This window comes from Oncorhynchus mykiss, chromosome 21 (genome assembly GCF_057628025.1).
Source record: "Oncorhynchus mykiss isolate SJ-2025 chromosome 21, ASM5762802v1, whole genome shotgun sequence".
In the NCBI taxonomy this organism is placed as follows: domain Eukaryota; kingdom Metazoa; phylum Chordata; class Actinopteri; order Salmoniformes; family Salmonidae; genus Oncorhynchus; species Oncorhynchus mykiss.
The window spans coordinates 45,513,124-45,535,385 of record NC_143042.1 but is presented as its reverse complement, the minus strand read 5'-3'; the positions used below and the strand labels follow the sequence as shown (position 1 = coordinate 45,535,385).

Genomic DNA, 22,262 nt, shown 5'->3' with positions numbered 1-22,262 from the left:
ACCTGGTCAGTCAATGTTTTTTTTTTTTTTTTTTTTTTTTTTTTCACCTTTATTTAACCAGGTAGGCTAGTTGAGAACAAGTTCTCATTTGCAACTGCGACCTGGCCAAGATAAAGCATAGCAGTATGAGCAGACAACACAGAGTTACACATGGAGTAAACAATTAACAAGTCAATAACACAGTAGAAAACAAAGGGGGAGTCTATAAACAATGTGTGCAAAAGGCATGAGGAGGTAGGCGAATAATTACAATTTTGCAGATTAACACTGGAGTGATGAATGATCAGATGGTCATGTACAGGTAGAGATATTGGTGTGCAAAAGAGCAGAAAAGTAAATAAATAAAAACAGTATGGGGATGAGGTAGGTGAAAATGGGTGGGCTATTTACCAATAGACTATGTACAGCTGCAGCGATCGGTTAGCTGCTCAGATAGCTGATGTTTGAATTTGGTGAGGGAGATAAAAGTCTCCAACTTCAGCGATTTTTGCAATTCGTTCCAGTCACAGGCAGCAGAGTACTGGAACGAAAGGCGGCCAAATGAGGTGTTGGCTTTAGGGATGATCAGTGAGATACACCTGCTGGAGCGCGTGCTACGGATGGGTGTTGCCATCGTGACCAGTGAGCTGAGATAAGGCGGAGCTTTACCTAGCATGGACTTGTAGATGACCTGGAGCCAGTGGGTCTGGCGACGAATATGTAGCGAGGGCCAGCCGACTAGAGCATACAAGTCGCAGTGGTGGGTGGTATAAGGTGCTTTAGTGACAAAACGGATGGCACTGTGATAGACTGCATCCAGTTTGCTGAGTAGAGTGTTGGAAGCCATTTTGTAGATGACGTCGCCGAAGTCGAGGATCGGTAGGATAGTCAGTTTTACTAGGGTAAGCTTGGCGGCGTGAGTGAAGGAGGCTTTGTTGCGGAATAGAAAGCCGACTCTTGATTTGATTTTCGATTGGAGATGTTTGATATGAGTCTGGAAGGAGAGTTTGCAGTCTAGCCTGACACCTAGGTACTTATAGATGTCCACATATTCTAGGTCGGAACCATCCAGGGTGGTGATGCTAGGCGGGCATGCGGGTGCAGGCAGCGATCGGTTGAAAAGCATGCATTTGGTTTTGCTAGCGTTTAAGAGCAGTCGGAGGCCACGGAAGGAGTGTTGTATGGCATTGAAGCTTGTTTGGAGGTTAGATAGCACAGTGTCCAATGACGGGCAGAAAGTATATAGAATGGTGTCGTCTGCGTAGAGGTGGATCAGGGAATCGCCCGCAGCAAGAGCAACATCATTGATGTATACAGAGAAAAGAGTCGGCCCGAGAATTGGAGAGAGCACATTATATCAAATGTAGCATTGTTTCATGCTGCATATATTGCATTGTGGGTATACAGCAGTATCATTCAAGTGTTAGTACCTGTATTTAGATACAGCCAGTGAGTGAGTTAGACAGAGGAACTTACTTAGAGTTAGTGAGTTGTGTTTTAGAGGGGCCTTACAACCGACGTGGCTCCTCTGGTCATGAGTCCCGGTCCCTTGACACTCTTAACTCAGAGTGTCAAAACCTTGACCCCTGTGCCATCTACTGTATTTACCAGGCGAAACCCTCAGGCCCAAAACAACCTTTAGACTGAACTGACATCTATTTGTGTTAAATTACAGTTTAGTCACTTAGCAGACTCTCTTATCCAGAGTGACTTACAGGAGCAATTATGGTTAAGTGTCTTGTTCAAGGGCACACCAAGATATTTTTTGGGGGTTACTGGCCCAACACTCTTAACTGCTAGGCTACCTGCCTAGGTAAGGGATTAATGAGTAGGAAGTTAGTCATATTGGCAGGCAAGAGGCACAGAGTTTTGGGTTGTGGTTATAGCTGGCCTGCACAGAACAGTTTGTCCTAGTATTCACACAAAGCATATCTCTCTCTGTTCTATTACCAAAGTATTTATCTCAAGGAACAAGTAACACTTTGTGAGGCCTCACATACACTTACTACCTAGATTCAGTATATGTGGCCCATGCCATCCCACTGGGCACAAAATGATTGAATTAACATTGTTTCAACGTAATTTGTCAATGTATTGTGACGTGGAATCTATGTAGAAAATACATTGGATTTGTAAAAAAGTAATCAACTTGTTTTGAGGGTAAAATTTTAACCACAGGATTATGTCATCATAGTAACAAAATGTCTACGTACATATTTTTAACCTTGTATACAATATGTTGAATTTGTACCTTTAAAACAACATCAGATCTTCAACGTTACAACCATTATCATAAAAGAAGCAGCTTAAAGCCTAAATAGGACTAGGGTTTCAAGCTTTGGTTGAAATGTCAAATGTTATGATATTTTGTTACATTAAATTGCGTTTGGTTGTCAACACAACCAAATATCAACATTTAAAGGAGCTGTATCTTCTGCTTGGATAGTTCCTTCTGTACCACTGACTTAGTCTGGCTTTAATTCCAGTTTGTCTACAAATTAATCATTAATATGTTGGATTCAGGTATCTATCTCAGGAATTGGACTAAGGGCCTCCTGAGTGGTGCAGCGGTCTAAGGCATTGCAGTGCTAGGGGCTTCAATACAGACCCGGGTTCAATCCCAGGCTGTGTCGCAGCCAGCCGTGACTGTGAGACGGTGTACAATTGGCCCAGCGTCATCTGGGTTAGGCTAGGGTTTGGCCGGCAGGGATGTCCTTGTCTCATCGTGACTCCTTGTGGTGGGCTAGGCGCATGCACGCTGACTCGGTTGCCAGTTGTACAGTGTTTCCTCTGACACATTGGTGCAGCTGGCTTCAGGGTTAAGTGAGCAGTGTGTCATGAAGCTTGGCAGGGTTGTGTTTTGGAGGACGCATGGCTCTCAACCTTCGCCTCTCCCAAGTCCGTATGGGAGTTGCAGCGATGGGACAAAACTGTAACTACCAATTGGATATCACAAAAAATAATAGGATCAAACTTTATTTACAGTTGGAATTGATTTAGTTGAGATGGATACCTGAATCCAACATATCAATGATTAATTTGTAGACAAACTGAAATTAAAGCCAGACTAAGTCAGTGGTACAGAAGGAACTATCCAAGCAGAAGATACAGCTCCTTCAAATGTTAATATTTGGTTGTGTTGGCAACCAAACACAATTCAGTATCACTTTTGAAATAAATTAACTAATTATAAGTTGGATATACGTCTCCAACTCAACCAAAAATATATGTTCAAGGATGGGATTAAGCCAGTTGCTCTGATGCAACTATCCATGCAATAGATACATCTCCTTTAAATGTTAATATTTGGTTGCCTTGTCAACCAAACACAGTTCAGTATTACTTTTGTAATACAGTAAATCGTGCATGTTCAAGATAGCATGCATAGGTTGTCGCAGGTCTGTGGAGATCTTCACAATGGCTGTAATAACCTACACAGAATCGCAAACTGCAATCCAGGTCATTTGGTTCCGCTGTTCGATGAAACACAATGGAATGTAGGTTGTAATTTCATTGATCAACGTCTCAACCAAATATTATCCACTCTGAAATTATTTTAAAAAATGCAACTAGGCATGTCAGTTAAGAACAAATTCTTATTTACAATGTCGGCCTACCTCCGCCAAACCCCAACGATGCTGTGCCGGTTTATGGGACTCCCAATCACAGCCAGATGTGATTCAGCCTGTATTTGATCCAGGGACTGTAGTGACACCTCTTGCATTGACATGCAATGCCTTAGACCGCTGCGCCACTCGGGAGCCCAAAATGCAGGAATCAAACCAACAACTCTGGTGTTGTAAGGAAGCACAACGCTCCAACCAACTAAAGAAATGTTATCTTTGTTATCTTGACAACATTGTTGTCTTCCTAACTTGGTCCCAGATCAGTTTGTGTCTTACCAACTCCTATGATCACTGTCATGCTGGGACAGCACAAACCGACCTGGGACTAGACTATAGTCTTCCTAAGGAAAAATATTAGCTCTATCAAATGTCTCATATCTCTTCTCCTGCCTGTCCAGATCATTGAAGCGGACTACAACGCTACATGGGTGCATCGGTATGGAGAGCCCATCCCCAGCAGTACCCTCACAACCCTCTGGTCCCTGTCCGTAGCCATCTTCTCTATAGGCGGTATGATCTCCTCCTTCTGTGTGGGCGTCATCTCAGAGTGGCTGGGGAGGTAAGAGAGATGATACACACATGTATGCATGCGGGAGCGGACACACAGACACACACTCACCCACAGAATGCACATATGCACACAAGTACAAGCGCACACACACACAAGCACACACACACACACACTTGTAAATATCATAGCACGTGTTTTTTATTTGGCATAGATGTAGATGTTTATTTTGCATAGACAGATGTATTCACTTTCTCACAGACTTAGGGCTAGTATGTACACACATAGACCTACACACTGATACACCCACGTAATGCATAGTTGTCAGCACTCCTGAGTGTCACAGCGGTCTAAGGCTCTGCATCTCAGTGCTTGAGGCATTATTACAGACACCCTGGTTCAAATCCAGGCTGTATCGTAACCGGCTGTGATTGGGAGTCATATAGGGCAGTGCACAATTGGCCCAGTGTCATCTGGGTTTGGCTGGTGTAGGCCGTCATTGTAAATAAGAATTTGTTCTTAACTGACTTGCCTAGTTAAACCAAGCTGGTTCCGTATAGATAGTGTCAGTCAGTTAGATCCAAAATGGTTCTCCATAGATAGTGGCAGTTGGTTAGATCAAACATGGTTCGCCATAGATAGTGGCAGTCAGTTAGATCAAACATGGTTCGCCATAGATAGTGTCAGTCAGTTAGATCCAATGTGGTTCCCTATGGAAAGTGTCAGTCAGTTAGATCCAACATGGTTCCCCATAGATAGTGTCAGTCAGTTAGATCCAACGTGGTTTCCTATGGATAGTGTTAGCAAATCAAACTTGTCACATGCTTTGTAGACTAACAATGAAATGCTTACTTATGGGCCCTTCCCAACAATGCAGTGAGAAATATATAGGAAAAACAGTGGGAGTGACTGTCAGTCAGATCCAACATGGTTCCCTATGGATAGTGGGAGAAAGTGTTACTGGGCATGGTTGTGTTATTAGGCAGTGGCTCAACTCAGTTTCTTATTGTAACCCAAGCCAAGATGTTATCTGGACACAGACCCAGAGCCCTCTGTGATTGAAAGGAGATCCCGAGTAGAGTGGGAGTAAGAAAGCCGGAGCCGGTCTTTCCCCCTAGACTTAAGTTTCTCATGGTGGGCAAAATTACAGATTGCCCCTTTAAGTCTATCAAAAGTGTGCAAGTTTGAGCATGTGTCCATTTTTTTTATCAGCATGAGTGATAGAAGCCAGACTTTTATTCCATAGGCTGGGATCCGCACTATGCAGCTGTTGCAAGAACACATTTTTTCTGGCTGTCCACTGGTTTCAAAAGCAAAGATTGATAGGCAGCTTAAACTTCTTGAATTCAACCATCAACTATACATTTAGATTTGCGAACAGCCATCCACAACAACCACAATCCATAAATCGCAAATAGCTAAATGAGAGAGCAGCAGTGTGATTCACATCAATGTGCTATGTAGATATCAATACTAAGTGATATCCGTATCGCCGTAGACTACACCACTGCTGTCGTCCTTACCTCCAAGCGTTTATTTAAGTTGGACAGTCATTGGATGCCGACAGCAGTCGCACCATTGGAAGAATTAGCTTGGACTGTAGCCTACAAAAGCCTATTGCTGCTCTTTTCCCACGATCCATCAAACCCATTTGCTGTGTCATCATAGTGGTCTCTGACTTGTGGTCAGACTCGCTCAGGTGGAACAAACTTAAACTCGTGCCTTTTTTCAATTCTGATTTGAATGTCATTGAGAAAAGTATCAAACATCCTTTCTGAATCTAAAAGTAATTCTTGAGGTAATCATCTAGTTTTTCAAAAGAATCTGTAATCTGATTACAATATTTTTGCTTGTAATGTAACAGAATACAGTTTTTTGTAATCCCTTACTTGTACTCCCCAACCCTGCCTGTGACACTTTCTCCTATGACACTTTGTAACATGGATATATCAGCAGAGGCATTATCTCTGTTTTGTGATCTGCCATTAAGAGGCTAAATGGTGGAATTGTCGAAGACCTATTCTTATACTGTCTAACTGCCAGAACACACACTACTCACAAATATCAATTGTATATCTGCAAACCAACAACTAATAACTTGAAATGTACATCATATTTACTTCTACTATACCAATGATAACTAATATATTTCTCTTTATTCTGACAGGAGGAAAGCCATGCTCATTAACAACTTGTTTGCCTTCATCGGAGGAGGTTTGATGGGCATGGCCAAGATCAGCCGGTCCTTCGAGATGATGATTCTGGGACGATTTGTCATCGGTGCATACTGTGGTCAGCACTCATCCTGCAGATTGATTATCTCAGAAATGTGTTTTGATGTGGTTTAATGCTGTTTGAATGGCTTTTCAGTGGTGCAGTTGTAGACAGACCATATTGTTTTCTATGGTTGTAGATGAACAGTACTGACCAGTGAAATAGTTCATCGGAACCACTATCTCTGCTCGGTTTTCTCCACACCTTGACGTACCAGTTTCTGAATCGGAGCCTCATTCTCTTTCTCCCAGGATTGGCATCGGGGCTGGTGCCCATGTATGTGGGTGAGATAGCCCCTACCAGTCTGCGAGGGGCATTGGGCACGCTCCACCAGCTGGCTATCGTCACAGGGATTCTCATGGCACAGGTACAGCTCTCAGACCACACAATATTTTTTTCTCTACAGACCAGAGAATGGTGTTTGTTCTCCACAACACATCTATCTGAACAAGTATTAAAGTAGTCAACTTCTCTCTCCTTCCTCCTCTCTCTCTCTCTCTCTCTCTCTCTCTCTCTCTCCTTCCTTCCTTCCCCTCTCTCTTTCACTCTCTCTTTCGCTCTCTCTCTCTCTTTCCTCCCTCTCACTCTCTCTCTCTCTCTCTCTGCTTTCCTTTCCTCTCTCCCTTTCTCCCCCTTCCTACCTTTTCCTTAGGTCCTGGGTCTGGAGTCTTTGCTGGGCAGTGAGGAGTTGTGGCCAGTGCTGGTGGGTGTGACCGTTCTGCCCACTGTCCTGCAGATGGTGCTGCTGCCCTTTTGCCCCGAGAGCCCCCGCTTCCTCTACATCATCCGTTCCCAGGAGCACCACGCCAAGAGCGGTGAGGATCCAATCACGACCATGTACCAGGACACTCTGATGGCCTCTTTTGCTTGTCTCCTTTCTTTGTCTCTTTTTCTTTCTGGATGAACGGAGAGGACCACAAGCAGAACAGGGGCAGGGTTTGAATAACAGGGAGTCTGGGCAACCCCAGAACAAGTCAGCCTCCCCCACCACACACACACTCTGAAACCCATCTGAAGTTCTATTCTCAGCCTGATTCTCATTCCCACTCACCCCTAGGCTTGAGGAGGCTGACGGGGAGACAGGAAGTGGGGGATATGCTGGCAGAGATGAAGGAGGAGAAGAGGAGGATGGACATGGAGAGGAAGGTGTCCATCGCAGAGCTCTTCCGCTCCCCCATGTACCGGCAGCCCATCATCATCGCCATCCTACTGCAACTCTCACAACAGCTGTCCGGGGTGAACGCTGTGAGTACCAGAGGAGGGAGGAGAGTGGGGAAGAGTGTGTGTGTTTCTAAGGATCTTTGTAGCCGTGTCTAGGACTTTATTGTGTGATTGGGTGATTGAATGCTGAGTTCCATATAGTTCCCATCATCTCACAGGCACCTGTTGCCACGGTGACTGACAACTAGGGGTTCTGGGAGAGACAGACCAGGCCTTCTTACTGTTTACATCTGTTTACCTTCAACACAGAAAGCTGACTGGCTCCACAAGCCTTCACAACATGCCACTAGTTAAACATGGGCTGCAATGCACCGTTACTTAGTTCATATCTTATCATAGCTAGATAGGGTTGACAGATTCTTCTCCAAAAATGTTATCAATATGTTATGTTATTAATACGAACATATACACTGAGTATACCAAACATTAGGACCACCTTCCTAATATTGAGTTGCACCTCAGACCGGCCTCAACTCGTCGGGCCATGGACTTTACAAGGTGTCAGAAGCGTTCCACAGGGATGCTGGCCCATGTTGACTCAAATGCTTCCCACGGTTGTGTCAAGTTGGCTGGATGTCCTTTGGGTGGTGGACCATTCTTGATACACATGGGAAACTGTTGAGTGTGAAAAACCTAGCAGCGTTGTTGTTCTTGGCATATTCAAACTGGTGCGCCTGGCACATACTACCATACTCCGTTCAACGGCACTTAAATATTTAGTCTCACCCTCTGAATGGCACACATACACAATCAATGCCTCAATTGTCTCAAGGCTTATAAATCCTCCTTTAACCTGTCTCCTCCCCTTTATCTACACGGATTGAAGTGGATTCAACAGGCGACACCAAAAAGGGATCATAGCTTTCAACTGACTACACAAAACATTAGGAACACCTACTCTTTCCATGACAGACTGACCAGGTGATTCCAGTTGAAAGCTATGATCCCTTTTTGGTGTCGCCTGTTGAATCCACTTCAATCCGTGTAGATAAAGGGGAGGAGACAGGTTAAAGAAGGAGTTTTAAGGCTTGAGACATGGATTGTGTATGTGTTTACTCTTTTGTTTTATTTGAACTAAACAAGAATGTGCCAAGCAGTACGTGTCAGAGGACATAGTTCTATTCTACAATATTCTATGCATTATGTTCTGGTCTATACTATTCTGAGACATGGTAAAACGGTTCATTAATAAATGTCCCAATGTGTGTTATACACCTGGTTGAGTTTGTGTCAGGGTGTGTCTGTCTGTGTTGCTGTAGCCTTGCTGTGTTGAGACTCCAGATAAGCTGTGTTTGTCAAAATAAAGCAAAACAAAGGGAAAGTGTGTGTGTGTGTGTGTGTGTGTGTGTGTGTGTGTGTGTGTGTGTGTGTGTGTGTGTTCAAACTCTTCCACAGTCAATCCTCTTTGGCCATTTTCACAATTTGAATCAATGTTAGAATGGACAATTCCACCGTTACACAAACCATATTGCCTTTCGGCACATATTTGGTCAGTATTACTCAGAAAGCTGGACCACGTTCCTTGACCAACCGTCTTCTATTTCTCTCCTGTCCAGATCTTCTACTACTCCACCAGTATCTTCCAGAAGGCAGGGGTCCAGAGCCCCGTCTACGCCACTATAGGAGCCGGTGTGGTCAACTGTGCCTTCACCGTGGTCTCGGTACGCTTGCAAGGTCCTGTAACCAGGCACCTCCATTACTGTTTAACTCTTCACCTTTATCACTGAACAAAGAAGATAACGTAGTGAGTCGGCCCAACCTAGACTTTCCCCTCCAAATCGGCCAGAGTTGGGTTGCCAGGTCATTATTAGTTTTTTTAATGTTATTGATTGGGTTGAGGGTTGATCTTTGATTTTAAAATGCAAACTTCTCTAGTTAAGCCATCGCTTTTGTGTTTCCATCCTGTAGAAAGCTCCTACATAAAATACAGTCTTTTAGATTGGAGAATTCCTTAGGCAAACGCCAGTTGGAAAATTCAGACCATATCATCTGCAAAGTTTTTCCTCAATTAGAAATGAGCGAGCATGACACGGACCTGTTGTTACTGACCTGTTTGTCACCTTGTTCTTATCCAATCAACAGCTCTTCCTGGTTGAGAGGACTGGTCGCCGGACACTACACATGCTGGGCCTGTCTGGAATGTGCGGCTGCGCCATTGTCATGACAATGGCTCTCGCCCTATTGGTCAGTTCCAAACGATACCAACAAGCTCATTAATCCATTAACATATTATCATAATGGCAACTTTGGTGGACTGGAATAATGTATCCATAAACATAAAATTACTACACTGAACAAAAATATAAACGCAACATGTAAAGTATTGGCCTTTGTGCTGGGGACAACAACAACACTCTAAAATTTGCAGTTTTGTTTCAACACAATGACACAGGTGTCATGTTTTGAAGGAACGTGCAATTGGCATGCTGACTGCAGGAATGGCCACCAGAGCTTTTTTCACTGAAATTAATGTTCATTTCTCTACCATCAGCCTCCTCCAACGTCATTTTAGAGAATTTGGCAGTGCGGTCAACCGGCCTCACAACCTCAGACCACGTGTAGTGTTGCGTGGGCAAGCGATTTGCTGATGTCAACGTTGTGAACAGAGTGCCCAATGGCGATGGGGTTATGGTATGGGCAGACATAAGCTACGGACAACAAACACAATCTAATTTTATCGATGGCAATTTGAATGCGACGAGATCCTGAGGCCCATTGTCATGCCATTCATCTGCCGCCATCACCTCATGTTTCAGCATGATAATGCACGGCCCCATGTCGCAAGGATCTGTACACAATTCATGGAAGCTGAAAATGGCCCTGTTCTTTCATGGCCTGCCTACTCATCAGACGTCACCCATTGAACATGTTTGGAATGCTCTGGATTGACGTGTACGACAGCGTGTTCCAATTCCCGACAATACCCAGGAACTTCACACAGCCATTGAAGAGGAGTGGGACAACATTCCACAGGCCCCAATCAACAGCGGATCAACTCTATGCAACGGAGATGTCGCACTGCATGTGATAAACGGTGGTCATACCAGATACTGACTGGTTTTCTGATCCATGCTCCTACCTTTTTTTTCCTTATATGAACTGTAACTCAGTAAAATCTTTGAATTTATTGCATGTTGCATTTATATTTTTGTTCAGTATAGAAGGGGCCCCCTATTCAAGTCAATGAGGCCATAATGGGTGGTATGACTATTTCTATGCATGTACCACAGGCAGCTGGTGGCACCTTAATTGGGGAGGACTGGCTTATTGTAATGGCTGGAATGTAATGAATGGAATGGTATTGACACATCAAACACATGATTTCCTTGTGTTTGATACCATTCCAGTCATTTATGATCAGTCCTCCGCTCACCAGCCATGTACCTCTGGCTAAACCATCTCCTTTCCCTTGGCAGGACAGTGTTCCCTGGATGAGCTACATCAGCATGCTGGCCATATTTGGCTTCGTGGCCTTCTTCGAGGTGGGCCCCGGGCCCATCCCCTGGTTCTTTGTGGCTGAGCTCTTCTCCCAAGGCCCCAGGCCCGCTGCTATGGCCGTGGCCGGATTCGCCAATTGGACAGCCAACTTCGTTATCGGCTTTGGCTTCCAATATGTTGCTGTAAGTACAGTGGTCACTATGGTGTTTTGGGGGAATTTTGGGATTGTAATATAATGGATATTGATCAGTGAAGTCAATTGGATGGTGTCTGAGTTGAAATGTTGAGTGAATGAATGTCTTAAGATACATCAGTGAACATATTCCCTCCTCTCCCACTCCACAGGAGCTTTGTGGGCCATATGTCTTCCTCATCTTCGCTGCGCTCCTGCTATTCTTCCTCATCTTCACCTTCTTCCGGGTGCCGGAAACACGGGGGAAGACGTTCGACCAGATCTCCAACACCTTCAGCAAACACTCGCCCGCCATGATAGATATGGACCTGGACATGGAGCTGGGCAAACACAGCACAGAGCTGGATTACCTGGGGGAGGAGGGGAGCCTCAACTGAAGGGATCCCATAGGGCAATTGGGGAAGGCGGGCAGAGGAGGCCAGACAGACTGTGGGGTGGTGGGCAAGGGAAGGGGGTAGAGGAAGAGAAATGGTACTGGGGGTGGGCTTGGGCCTCATTCCAAACATCCTTTCACCATTTATCGAGTTGCATCTAGACATACGTTGGCATGTGGGTCGAGAGATAGGGAGGTGGAATCTGTTTGGGATGGGGTCCATAGTTGATGCAATAGCTGCCACTGGGAAATTACGCTAGTGAAAAATATTGGCAGAATCGGGGGTTGCAGGAATTGAGTCAAGGAAAAGGTTACACAACATTACTAAGCATTGCACCAACTGAATAGACGCCAGAAAGGGTGAAGGGTCAGTGGGGTGGGAGATTATTACCAGAACAACCCATAATGGGTGATCAGGAACGAGAATGTTTCTGAACCTTGAGGCATTTACCCCGCCCCCAGTGTACATGTACAGATGGGGGTGATTTTATTCTGAGAGACTGCACAGATGTTTGAGGGAAAGAGACTTGGAGAAACTGGTATTTCTGCACTTTATCTACAAATAGATGTTCAGAGATGGTGAGAATCTGGGTGAAATTAGAAAAAACATTACCTTTTTACAAAGCTATGGCGTGTGGCATTGACTGAGGTATTTTCTGATAAAAGTTACAAGTCTCATAGTAGGCTAACCACTCGCAACCCACTTCCGTGTCCCTAAACTTGATTACACAAAATAGTGGACCGTTTTAACATGCGACTCAATGTACAGCCTATAGAGACTCCTTTTACAGAGGAAATCCTGTATTTATACAGTGTGCTGGTTTGCTTAACAGTACAAGGGTCTACAAAATACTCAAACTTCACCCACTCCCATATAGGAGTATCTCTTCTGTTTGAATGGGACAGGGCCCCAAGTGAGCACTACTAGTATTCATTCTACTGGTTTCCAAACGTAGTCCTACATAGTTATGGCAACAGGGCTCTGATACCGTAGCAGCAATCTGCCCCTAAACTGTGACGCATGTGCTGTTAGCGATTTATTATGTACTGTTGAGCGACCGTCTTCATGAAGATTTGTACTGGGAGGACCTGTGGCTTATGTAGTGTGAAAAAAAACATGCAGTGTTGCGATGTGGTTCATGTGACAATTGTCCCCATTTGACAAACATGGGCATGTTGAGGACCCGACATTTCAGCAAGTCATTTCATATCTTACCATCCCAAGAAGTGTCAAAACGCATATATTAAATATACTGCAACTTAAGTCATGTTATAGTTTAGATGAAATGTTGTTATTGGAGCTTGAGTTGAAGAAATTAAATGACCAACTTCAGTTTCATCCCACTAAATGTGATTCAAGACATTTTACATTGTATGGTCACATTACTCAGTACAAAGAAATGCATTGTAGTCTTTGCAAACATGATTTTTATAGACATTCTGATACTGACATTGCACATAATCCCCTCCAAACAAGCACATACAAAACCAAAAAATTACAATTACAATATTTATTTAAACCAGCCTCATGCCTTTATGAGGGGGGGGGCAGCAGCATGTTTTAGAATCTGGGGTGGGGGTCAGGTCCCAGACTACCACTACACTCACACCTGCTTTGCTTTCATGTTATCAAACTTAAATAGAGGCTGGAGCCACTCTAATGCTTGTGCCCATTCTCAGTCAATTAAAGAAGTTGTTGTGGGTTTTGTGGTTTAAATGGGCATCCAAGCAGGTTCACACTTTCTTCTAAAAATGAGTATTTTCTCAATTGTAAACACAGACAACCCACTATATCCCTTCCTCTCCTCCCCTTCTCCCATACGCAGTGTGTAGACAAGTCAGGTGGGTATGTCCTGTTAGATGGGGGACTGCGTCTAACGGTCCATAGGACCTACAGAGCGAGACCAACAGGATGCCAAGAGGAGAGAGCCCGACATTAAAACAAAAACTGAACACAAAATAATGCCACAACTTAAAACTTCCAACCTCAAACAAGCAGTGGGTCCCACAGGATTTGAGTCTTCAATTGGCAACCGAATTACACCTGTAATATAGGTGGGCTTTCATTGAATGCCAGAATGTCCCAAAATTATAAAGGAAACAGGAAAAGCTAAATCCACCTGGTGCTTTCCATCCCATCAAAAGACTTATGTAATTCCTCTAAAAACCCATGTAGAAAAATAACTAATTACTTAAGGAACTAAATGGTCACATACTAGTGACATCAGCTACAATATGGCCTACGATGCGGTTTTGTAGTGCAATGTAGTAGTGCAATAGGCGTAACCCAAACCCCTCCTCCAACCAACCACCGAAAGGTTGCATCAGTTTAGCGTGGAGTCCCACCGCTTGCCTGGGGTCACGTGACACCATCTGCTCAGAGGCGTCATTCTGCCGCCACGGGAACTGTCGTGGCAGGTGCCTGGAAAGGAAGATTTAAGACTTAATTGCCATAATTACCCAAAGAATCTATATTAAAATGAAACTACATATATGAATAATCTACAGTAAGACTTCAACAGCCAAGTTATGACCAGAAGAAAACAGTAGAAATAGAAGTACTGAGAAGACTTTGGGGTGCCTCGTACCTCTGGTGATTTGTGGATGGTTTTGGGGGAGGACTTGGGGGAGCCTTTAGGGGAAGACTTGGGGGAGGCCTTGACGTCAGCTGGCTTGGAGGTCTGAGCGGTGGTGCTAGGCCCCAAGGCTGGCTTCTCTGTCCCATCCTAAGATATGAACAGAGGGGAAACTTTGTCACGTAACATGTTGTACAGGGGGAGAAATTTCCGGCACAACATTATAGGCAGCACTGAGTGGCTCACTTTAGAGACTGTGTTAGACTCAGAGTTCCTCTGCCTGCGGCGGCTGAACTGTCGGCGGGGTTTCTGGCCGTCTTCATTGGCCTGCTTCCCGTTTGTCTGCTGGGCCTCCTGGGCCTCCACCTCTTTCTGGCCGTCCGCTAACTGGCCTTCCTGCCTCTCGGTGGGGGCGCTGCCATCCTGCTTACCCTCCCCAGGGGGTGGGCGAGGACGGAATGGCCTGAGAAGGTCAGGTGGCGTGGGACAAAGTCAAATGTGGAGTCAAATAGGCCTATGGGCTCAAAAAGATCCATTGACATTAAGATCCTATCCCAAATAAATCTGCCAGCAAAAAGATGCCATGTCACAAGTCTCACCTGCGGTACTGGGGCCTGAACCTGCGCGGTGGTGGCCTCTGCTGGTCGCCTTCCACTGCTCCCTCCTGTTCCCCTGACTCGCCCTGGGGAGAGAACAGACAACACAGCATTAAAGGAGAGAACTGATTACACAACAGATATCCACAGGATGAGGTTCAACCTTCCTCAACCCCATCCCTCCATTTGCAGACATTTAAACTAGAATATTCCTAGTAAATTAAAGTGGAAGGAAGTTGCTGGTAGTAAGTTCCATTGACCATATTACTTTAACCATCTGTTTTTCTCTTCAAATAAGTCAACATGGAGGGAAAGGAACTTTAAACTGTTGGGATGCACCTTTTCCATCCATCTACTCCTCACCTCTCGTCCTTCCCGTCTGGGTCTGCGGGGCCTGCGTCGTCGCGGTGCAGGTCGTTCACCACCATTCTCCCCTCTGCCATTCTCCCCTTCGCCTTCCGAGGTGGGGACAGAGGTGCCGTCACCCTTATCATCGGGCTGAGGGCTGCGAGGGGAGGTGCGGCGGCGGCGGAAGCGACGTTTGTTGGGCGCATAGCGGCTGCCTTTCACAGGAACCCCGCTAGGCCCGGTCACGTTGGCTGCCTCAGAACCCTGAGAGAGGGAAAGAGCTTGTTGGAGAGACATTTAAGACAATGAAAATGTTATTGAATTCTCAATGTGCAATTCAAACAGTTTTAGTGACATTGAAATTGAAGGGATAGTTCACACAATCAATATTTCCCATTCATTTGACATTTCTCCAAATGTAGAAAGCTGCACACCTTATGGCATAAAACTGAACATAGCTTACAACTAAGTCAGAAGCATGAAAAGGTCTGCCACAATTTGAATTGTGATAACTCTTTAAGGCTTGTTAATTATGGGTGATATAAAATGAAAGCCATCCTTACAGGTTTACCTACCTTGGCGGCCTCGACCACATCAAACTCCACCACCTCCCCATCTCCAACACTGCGAAGGAACTTCCTGGGGTTGTTGTTCTTGATGGCAGTCTAAACAGCAGATGGATTGGGTGATTTGATACAGGGTTGTATTCACTAGGCTCCAAACAGAAGAAAGCAGACTGAAACAGTAAGGGACTACCTGAACTGGTCCAATAGGAAACCCTCCTTTTCAATTGTAGAACAGTGCGCATTAATGAATGTGACCCAGTGGTATTAAGCAGCAGGTGTTCTTCCTGACATGGACTTAATCTTTCTGGGCTTACCTGATGAACAAAGACATCTTCTTTGGTGTCGTTTCTGAGGGGGAAAAAATATCAGTAATGACATCTCCCATCCATGACAAACCATATCCATGTTAAAGTGTCAGATAGCTGTACTACAAGGCGTATGCATTGTAACAAAAGTAATGCCCATTAGTGTACATTTTACTTGCACATCACACAAAATAAATGATTCAGGGGCACCTTCTAGCACATGACATGGTACCTGTTGATAAAGCCATAGCCATTGCGCACGTTGAACCATTTCACCGTGCCTTGGACTGCAGAGGCTGCAAAAACAACGTTTTTTTTACCATTATTTTATTATGGATTCATGCTGGGCTCAAGAGGTATTTTATAGATGAGCCCTGTACACACGCGAAAAGTAAAACCACCATAGAAAACAGTTGTCAGTAAAAAGGCCCTCAGATTTTAGGATAAATACTATTCACAAATATCAAATTCAAGTCAAACCTTTAAGTCACTTAGCCAGGAATGAATAGCATCTGAAGACTTAACTGGAAAATACACTACCATAATGTCTAAAATGTTCTCCCTTATCGCAACTTCTTTTATCAACCAAAGTACTTCAAGCTAGGCTGCAGGATATGGCATTCGCGTCAATCATTAACAATACTTGACTAGAACCCACGGACTAGGGCAAGTGGGACTAGTGCTTCCTGTGAAAACAGTTAAAGTTTCGACATCGTGGTTAGTGCAATACATGAATACGCCCAGTAGTTGCAACTAAAAAGGTAATTTCCACCGCTATTGGAATGTTGAATTGCAACTTCAGTCAAATAATTTGCACTACTGCGCAATGCATTGCTGAAGACATTTTATGAAAGCCAGAACGTGGCAAATAAGTACGGATAAGTGATTATTTTGAGCCGAAGGACTGTCAGCTGGGAAAATCAGACTTCAATCAATGACCTACACCTGTGAACGAATTCCCTCCGCCTTGGAAAACGTAACATCTGATAAAGTGAAGTTAGAGTATTATTTTGACAGCTTTAGCCTACATTCAACCACGTCGATAACTACATTTGTTTTAATTAATAAAACCGAGTGCGTATACAGGTTGGCACATAATACCAACCGCACAAACCAGCGACGGGTCATTTGAAAACAAGTATTTCGTCTGCGCTTCTTAAATAATATGTATCAACATTGCTGTCATAGTCTTAAAGTCGATTTTTAAACCAATTATATGAAATTGTTTAAACCCCAAGTCAGTGCGTAAAATACGGACGTGGAACTCGAGAAATGATACAATCCAAAAACTGCTTAGGTTCAGCATAATTTGACCTGGGTGTGCAAGGTGGGCTACTCCAATTGATTAACATCATCCAAGACCTACAAACTGACAAAACAATGAAGACGTAGCCTACGCACTTTATCTAACCAATTTGTAGCCAGCTGACATCTTTTAAGCATTGATTTGAAACACCTGGCCAATGTTGCTGCCTTGATAAATCCACACATACAACACTAACGAAGTATTCAAACGTTTGTCAAGGAAGGACTCTTCGCCACTAGTAATAATACTTTCTCTACCTATAATTTTTCTCTCCAGCTGTGGCGGTTCTTCCACTGGTGCCGACGATGGGGCGCTCTGCTCTTCTGCGTCGGTCATACTCGCACGGATACAGATTCACAACAATGTCCCCCTCTTGTCTTAACTTAGCTCAGATCACCACCGCAAACTTTTTATCCAGACAACCTCCCGGGATTCCTGATATTAACCGCGCCCTCATTGGCATCGTAATAGCCAATCCAGCAATCTCATAGGCTGTGCAAGGAAGGCAATTGGAAGGGCCAAGGCTGCGAATAATGACAAGTTTGAAAGTGAAAGCAGGTAGGTAGACCGGTGATTGACTGAATGAGGTGTTGTTATGCATGCAACCTCTCAGGACTGTGAACGAGCGGGCATGGCCTATATATAGGATGTACAAATGATTTTGAATGCACATAGCATAGGAAACCATGTGTGTTTAAAACGCAAAGTGGAATTCAGATGGCCTATCTATCATATATGATATAGTCTATATCTTCTTGGTGTGCCCTTCTTCTATAGCATGAGCAATGAACGCATTATATATATTTAATAATAATAATAATAATACAACAATAACGCACAAAATAGGCTCTAGCCTAAGGCATACTTAGGCTTAGTTTGCTTGGTTAGTCAATAATGTAGGCTAAATAGCCCTACTTGTCCAGTCTGTTGCTACAGGCCTTAGGCTACTACACAAACTGTCTCTCTGTTTTGGATATTACAGCTCGTGCTGCCGTCAGATATAAATTAAACAGTTGGTCCCGTGCCAAATCAGTCAGCACAAACACCCCAGGCAGACATGGTGATCAAAAGGCCCCAGCCCCTCGTCTTTTCTCAGGCCCATGCCCTGACTCATCCACCAGTCCCAATCCTCCCCATTCCTCCATTTGACCTCAGAGCCTCCACCTGGCCCTTTGGCCCTCCATACATACAGTGCCAGTCAAATGTTTGTACACACCTACTCATTCAAATGTTTTTCTTTATTTGTACTATGTTCTACATTGTAGAATAATAGTGAAGACATCAAAACTATGAAATAACATACATGGTATCATGTAGTAACCAAAAAAGTGTGAAACAAATCAAAATATATTTTAGATTCTTCAAAGTAGCCACCCTTTGCTTTGATGACAGCTTTGCATACTATTGGCATTCTCTCAACCAGCTTCACCTGGAATGCTTTTCCAACAGTCTTGAGGGAGTTCCCACATATGCTGAGCACTTGTTGGCTGCTTTTTCTTCACTCTGGGGTCCAACTATTCCAAACCATCTCAATTGGGTTGAGGTTTGGTGACTGTGGAGGCCAGGTCATCTGATGCAGCACTGCATCACTCTCCTTCTTGGTCAAATAGCCCTTACAAAGCCTGGAGGTGTGTTGGATCATTGTCCTGTTGAAAAACAAATGATAGTCCCACTAAGCGCAAACCAGATGGGATGGCGTATTGCTGCAGAATGCTGTGGTAGCCATGCTGGTTAAGTGTGCCTTGAATTAAAATAAATCACTGACAGTGTCACCAGCAAAGCACCATCACACCTCCTCCTCCATGCTTCACAGTGGGAACCACACATGCTGAGATCATCCGTGCACCTACTCTGTGTCTCACAAGACACGGCGGTTGGAACCAAAAATAGCATATTTGGACAGATTTCAACCTGTCATTGCTTGTGTTTCTTGGCCCAAGCAAGTCACTTCTTCTTATTGGTGTTCTTTATTAGTTGTTTCTTGCAGCAATTTGACCATGAAGGCCTGATTCACAAAGTCTCCTCTGAACAGTTGATATTGAGATGTGTCTGATACTTGAACTCTGTGACGCATTTATTTGGGATGCAATTTATGAGGTTGGTAACTAATGAACTGATCCTCTGCAACAGAGGTAACTCTGGGTCTTCCTTTCCTGTGATGGTCCTCATGAGAGCCAGTTTCATCATAGTGCATGATGTTTTTTGCGACTGCACTTGAAGAAACTTTCAAAGTTCTTGACATCTTCCGAATTGACTGACCATCATGTTTTGAAGTAATGATGGACTGTCGTTGCTCTTTGCTTGTTTGAGCTGTTCTTGCCATAATTTGGACTTGGTCTTTTACCAAGTAGGGCTATCTTCTGTATACCACCCCTACCTTGTCACAATTGGCTCTAACGCATTAAGAACGAAAGAAACTCCACAAATGTACTTTTAACAAGGCACACCTGTTAATTGAAATGCATTCCAGGTGACTACCTCATGAAGCTGGTTGAGAGAATGCCAAGAGTGTGCAAAGCTGTCATCAAGGCAAAGGGTGGCTACTTTGAAGAATCTCAAATATAAAATATATTTAGATTTTATTAACACTTTTTTTGTTACTACATGATTCCATATGTGTTATTTCATAGTTTTGATGTCTTCACTATTATTCTACAATGTAGAAAATGGTCCAAATAAAGAAAAACCCTTGAACGAGTAGGTGTTCTAAAACCGTTGACTGGTACTGTAGGACATGGGATTCATGTTTCACTGGGATAAATTTAACACAGCGGGGACCTGCCAAGTTCTTTGGGGCCATCCACTGGACACTGACTGTGACTGCCACCATGTCAATGCCACCATTGGGGGCAATACCACCATAGGTAGCCTCTCACAAAGTGCAAAGTCTTTTACCAATAATAAGACGCTGTTATTAGGCCTGGGCTACATCAGCAACATATATTCAGCATTAAAACCAGAACCCCCTAAAACCTAAATCTACTTACAAAAAAGGTTGAACATTTTACTATAGTATAATATTGCCTTGAACGTAAAAAAATGTGAAGGGTAAGGGTTCATTCTCTATTGAGGCTTCGGTCAGTATCCAAGTGTGCGTTATTGTTTTATGTGTCGCGTTTACGTTCAATTGCATATGCATAGTAGTATTATGCATAGTATTGACGTCAAACGGAAGGACGCGGATGGTAAACACATGATTCTGCCAGTGTATGTTTGTGTTAAACTGGGGCTCATAGACTCGAATGTTAGACTCAACGTTCATATCGGTTGATAATATTGGCGTCAGCCTGCTGAAGGTAAAAGGACCAAGGACAGGGAACGTTTGTGTTATTGTATCGTGTGTAACTTCCTGGTGTTTACAGAACACTGGAGCTGTGAGATAAGGATATCAGTGCCGGTGTTGTGCCGAAAATCTCCCCCCTGCCAGAATTCTCCCCCCATTCGCGTGAACGCGCACACACTCAATTCTTCATTGCTGCGACTTGCTTGCTACTTGAGATGTCTGATCTTAACTCCGTTGTCAGTTTAGCCTACATTTCACTGATCTTAGTAGCAGAAAGCATGTTTATTTGTATCCTTAAAGGCAGCTGTCAATGATTACGTTAGGCTGCGTTTCATTATATTTTAATGGCGGTTTGATTGAGGGGGAGGCACTATTAACGTCTACAGTTTATGGTTTGGCTATTTGTTTCAAGTGTATTAGTCTATAAATAAATATTTTTGCCAAAATTCGTCATCTCTCCCATGTCTTATTCGACTAGTAGTTGTTCTGAAATGTTTATTGCTTGCCTACGTTTTACCCCCTCCTCTATGTTTAATATAACACATACATTAATTATTCATCTTGGTTGCCTATGAAGTTTGTTCTATAGAAAGTATTTGACCTTAATGTGTGCCACATGAAATATTCCACTCTAGTGACACAATTAATGAAATTAGAAGGGGGGGGGGGGGGGGGGGGTATTTCAGCAAGACCATTTCACCCCCCCCCCCCCCCTCCCTTCTAATTTCCTTAATTTTGTAACTAGAGTAAACATTTCAGAACAACTACTAGTCGAATAAGACATGGGAGAGATGACACATTTTGGCAAAAAGGTTTATTTATAGACCAATACACAAATAGCCAAACCGAAAACTGCAGATCAAACCGCCATTAAAATCAAATCAAATGCAGCCTAATGTGATCATTGACAGCTGCCTTGAAGGGCACAAATAAAACATGCTTTCTGCTACTAACATCAGTGAAATGTTGGCAAAACTGACAGCGGAGTGAAGAGCAGAAATCTCAACTAGCAAGCAAGTCACAGCAATGAAAAATTGCGTTCACGCGAAGGGGGGGATTCTGTCAGGGGGGAGATTTTCGGCACAACACCTGTTTAGAGAAATCAGTTGTAGGAGTTGAGCATGTACCAATGAATGGCTACATTATAGCTGTTAACATTGATGATGAATATGAGTATGATGCATGAAATGTTAAGGCACACGTGTATGAAAGCATGTACTATGCTGTCCTCGAGCTGTTGTCTACTAATGTAATGTATTGTCCTGTTTCATGTTTTGTGTGGACCCCAGGAACAATAGCTGCTGCTTTAACAGTGGCTAATGGGGATCCTAATAAGATACTAAAATACTAGTTACATGGTGTGTAAAACAGCGCCCATATTGTTATTCCCGAAGATAACAGTCATTAGAATGAATGAGAGGGTCCCCATGCTTAGTACATGCACTCGGTCTTGTTGGCAGGGAAATATGAATCTCTGTTATTTGATGCAGTTGAGGTAAATTTATGTAATTTTCTTCGGGTTCTGAGCTCATTTGGACAAGAGGTTCCATTCCAAGTCTCTCGATATTCCCGTGATTTCGCCCCCCTCCCCTGTTCTAGAATCGAAGGAGAGAGGGTGACCACGCCTGCGCACTGAGCACCATACTGCCGTGGTTCATTTCATGGGTATT

At 43.8% G+C, this 22,262-nt stretch overlaps 2 protein-coding genes across 6 annotated transcripts in view; one reads left to right on the top strand and one right to left on the bottom strand.

Annotated features, from left to right (window-relative positions):
* Positions 1 to 12,961, top strand: part of LOC110500678 (solute carrier family 2, facilitated glucose transporter member 4) — a 30,307-nt gene extending 17,346 nt beyond the window's left edge. For 2 of the 4 annotated variants that reach the window (XM_090214773.1, XM_021578174.3), the window contains exons 3-11: positions 4,004 to 4,164; positions 6,281 to 6,405; positions 6,639 to 6,754; positions 7,040 to 7,202; positions 7,445 to 7,632; positions 9,165 to 9,269; positions 9,691 to 9,792; positions 11,025 to 11,228; positions 11,392 to 12,961. In XM_090214773.1, the coding sequence (XP_090070899.1) occupies positions 4,118 to 4,164; positions 6,281 to 6,405; positions 6,639 to 6,754; positions 7,040 to 7,202; positions 7,445 to 7,632; positions 9,165 to 9,269; positions 9,691 to 9,792; positions 11,025 to 11,228; positions 11,392 to 11,616 (1,275 nt within the window). In that variant the 5' untranslated portion in view covers positions 4,004 to 4,117 and the 3' untranslated portion in view covers positions 11,617 to 12,961. The remainder of the gene's footprint in view (positions 1 to 4,003; positions 4,165 to 6,280; positions 6,406 to 6,638; positions 6,755 to 7,039; positions 7,203 to 7,444; positions 7,633 to 9,164; positions 9,270 to 9,690; positions 9,793 to 11,024; positions 11,229 to 11,391) is intronic. The other 2 variants (XR_016490361.1, XM_090214774.1) reach the window with 2 other exon arrangements.
* Positions 12,962 to 13,020: 59 nt separating this feature from the next.
* Positions 13,021 to 17,904, bottom strand: LOC110500677 (Y-box-binding protein 2-A). Of its 2 annotated transcripts, none has more exons than XM_021578173.3 (9): positions 17,567 to 17,904; positions 16,236 to 16,299; positions 16,013 to 16,046; positions 15,708 to 15,797; positions 15,148 to 15,396; positions 14,788 to 14,870; positions 14,435 to 14,651; positions 14,201 to 14,338; positions 13,021 to 14,034 (listed from the first exon to the last, which is right to left on the bottom strand). In XM_021578173.3, exons 1-9 carry the CDS (start codon positions 17,643 to 17,645, stop codon positions 13,999 to 14,001), a joined length of 990 nt encoding a protein of 329 aa, XP_021433848.3. In that variant the 5' UTR covers positions 17,646 to 17,904; the 3' UTR covers positions 13,021 to 13,998. The 2 variants fall into 2 exon arrangements, with proteins under 2 accessions (XP_021433848.3, XP_021433847.3); XM_021578172.3 differs by having other exon boundaries at positions 15,696 to 15,797; positions 17,567 to 17,893.
* Between the last annotated feature and the right edge of the window lie 4,358 nt (positions 17,905 to 22,262).

What these genes read in the sequence shown, in the direction of transcription:
- LOC110500677 (XM_021578172.3), bottom strand. Translation starts at nt 17,645, where the DNA reads ATGACCGACGCAGAAGAGCAGAGCGCCCCATCGTCGGCACCAGTGGAA. An exon ending in GCTGGAGAGAAAAATTATAG is followed by an intron (nt 16,300 to 17,566) that starts GTAGAGAAAGTA and finishes TTGTTTTTGCAG; the next exon opens with CCTCTGCAGTCCAAGGCACG. An exon ending in GGCTATGGCTTTATCAACAG is followed by an intron (nt 16,047 to 16,235) that starts GTACCATGTCAT and finishes TTTCCCCCTCAG; the next exon opens with AAACGACACCAAAGAAGATG.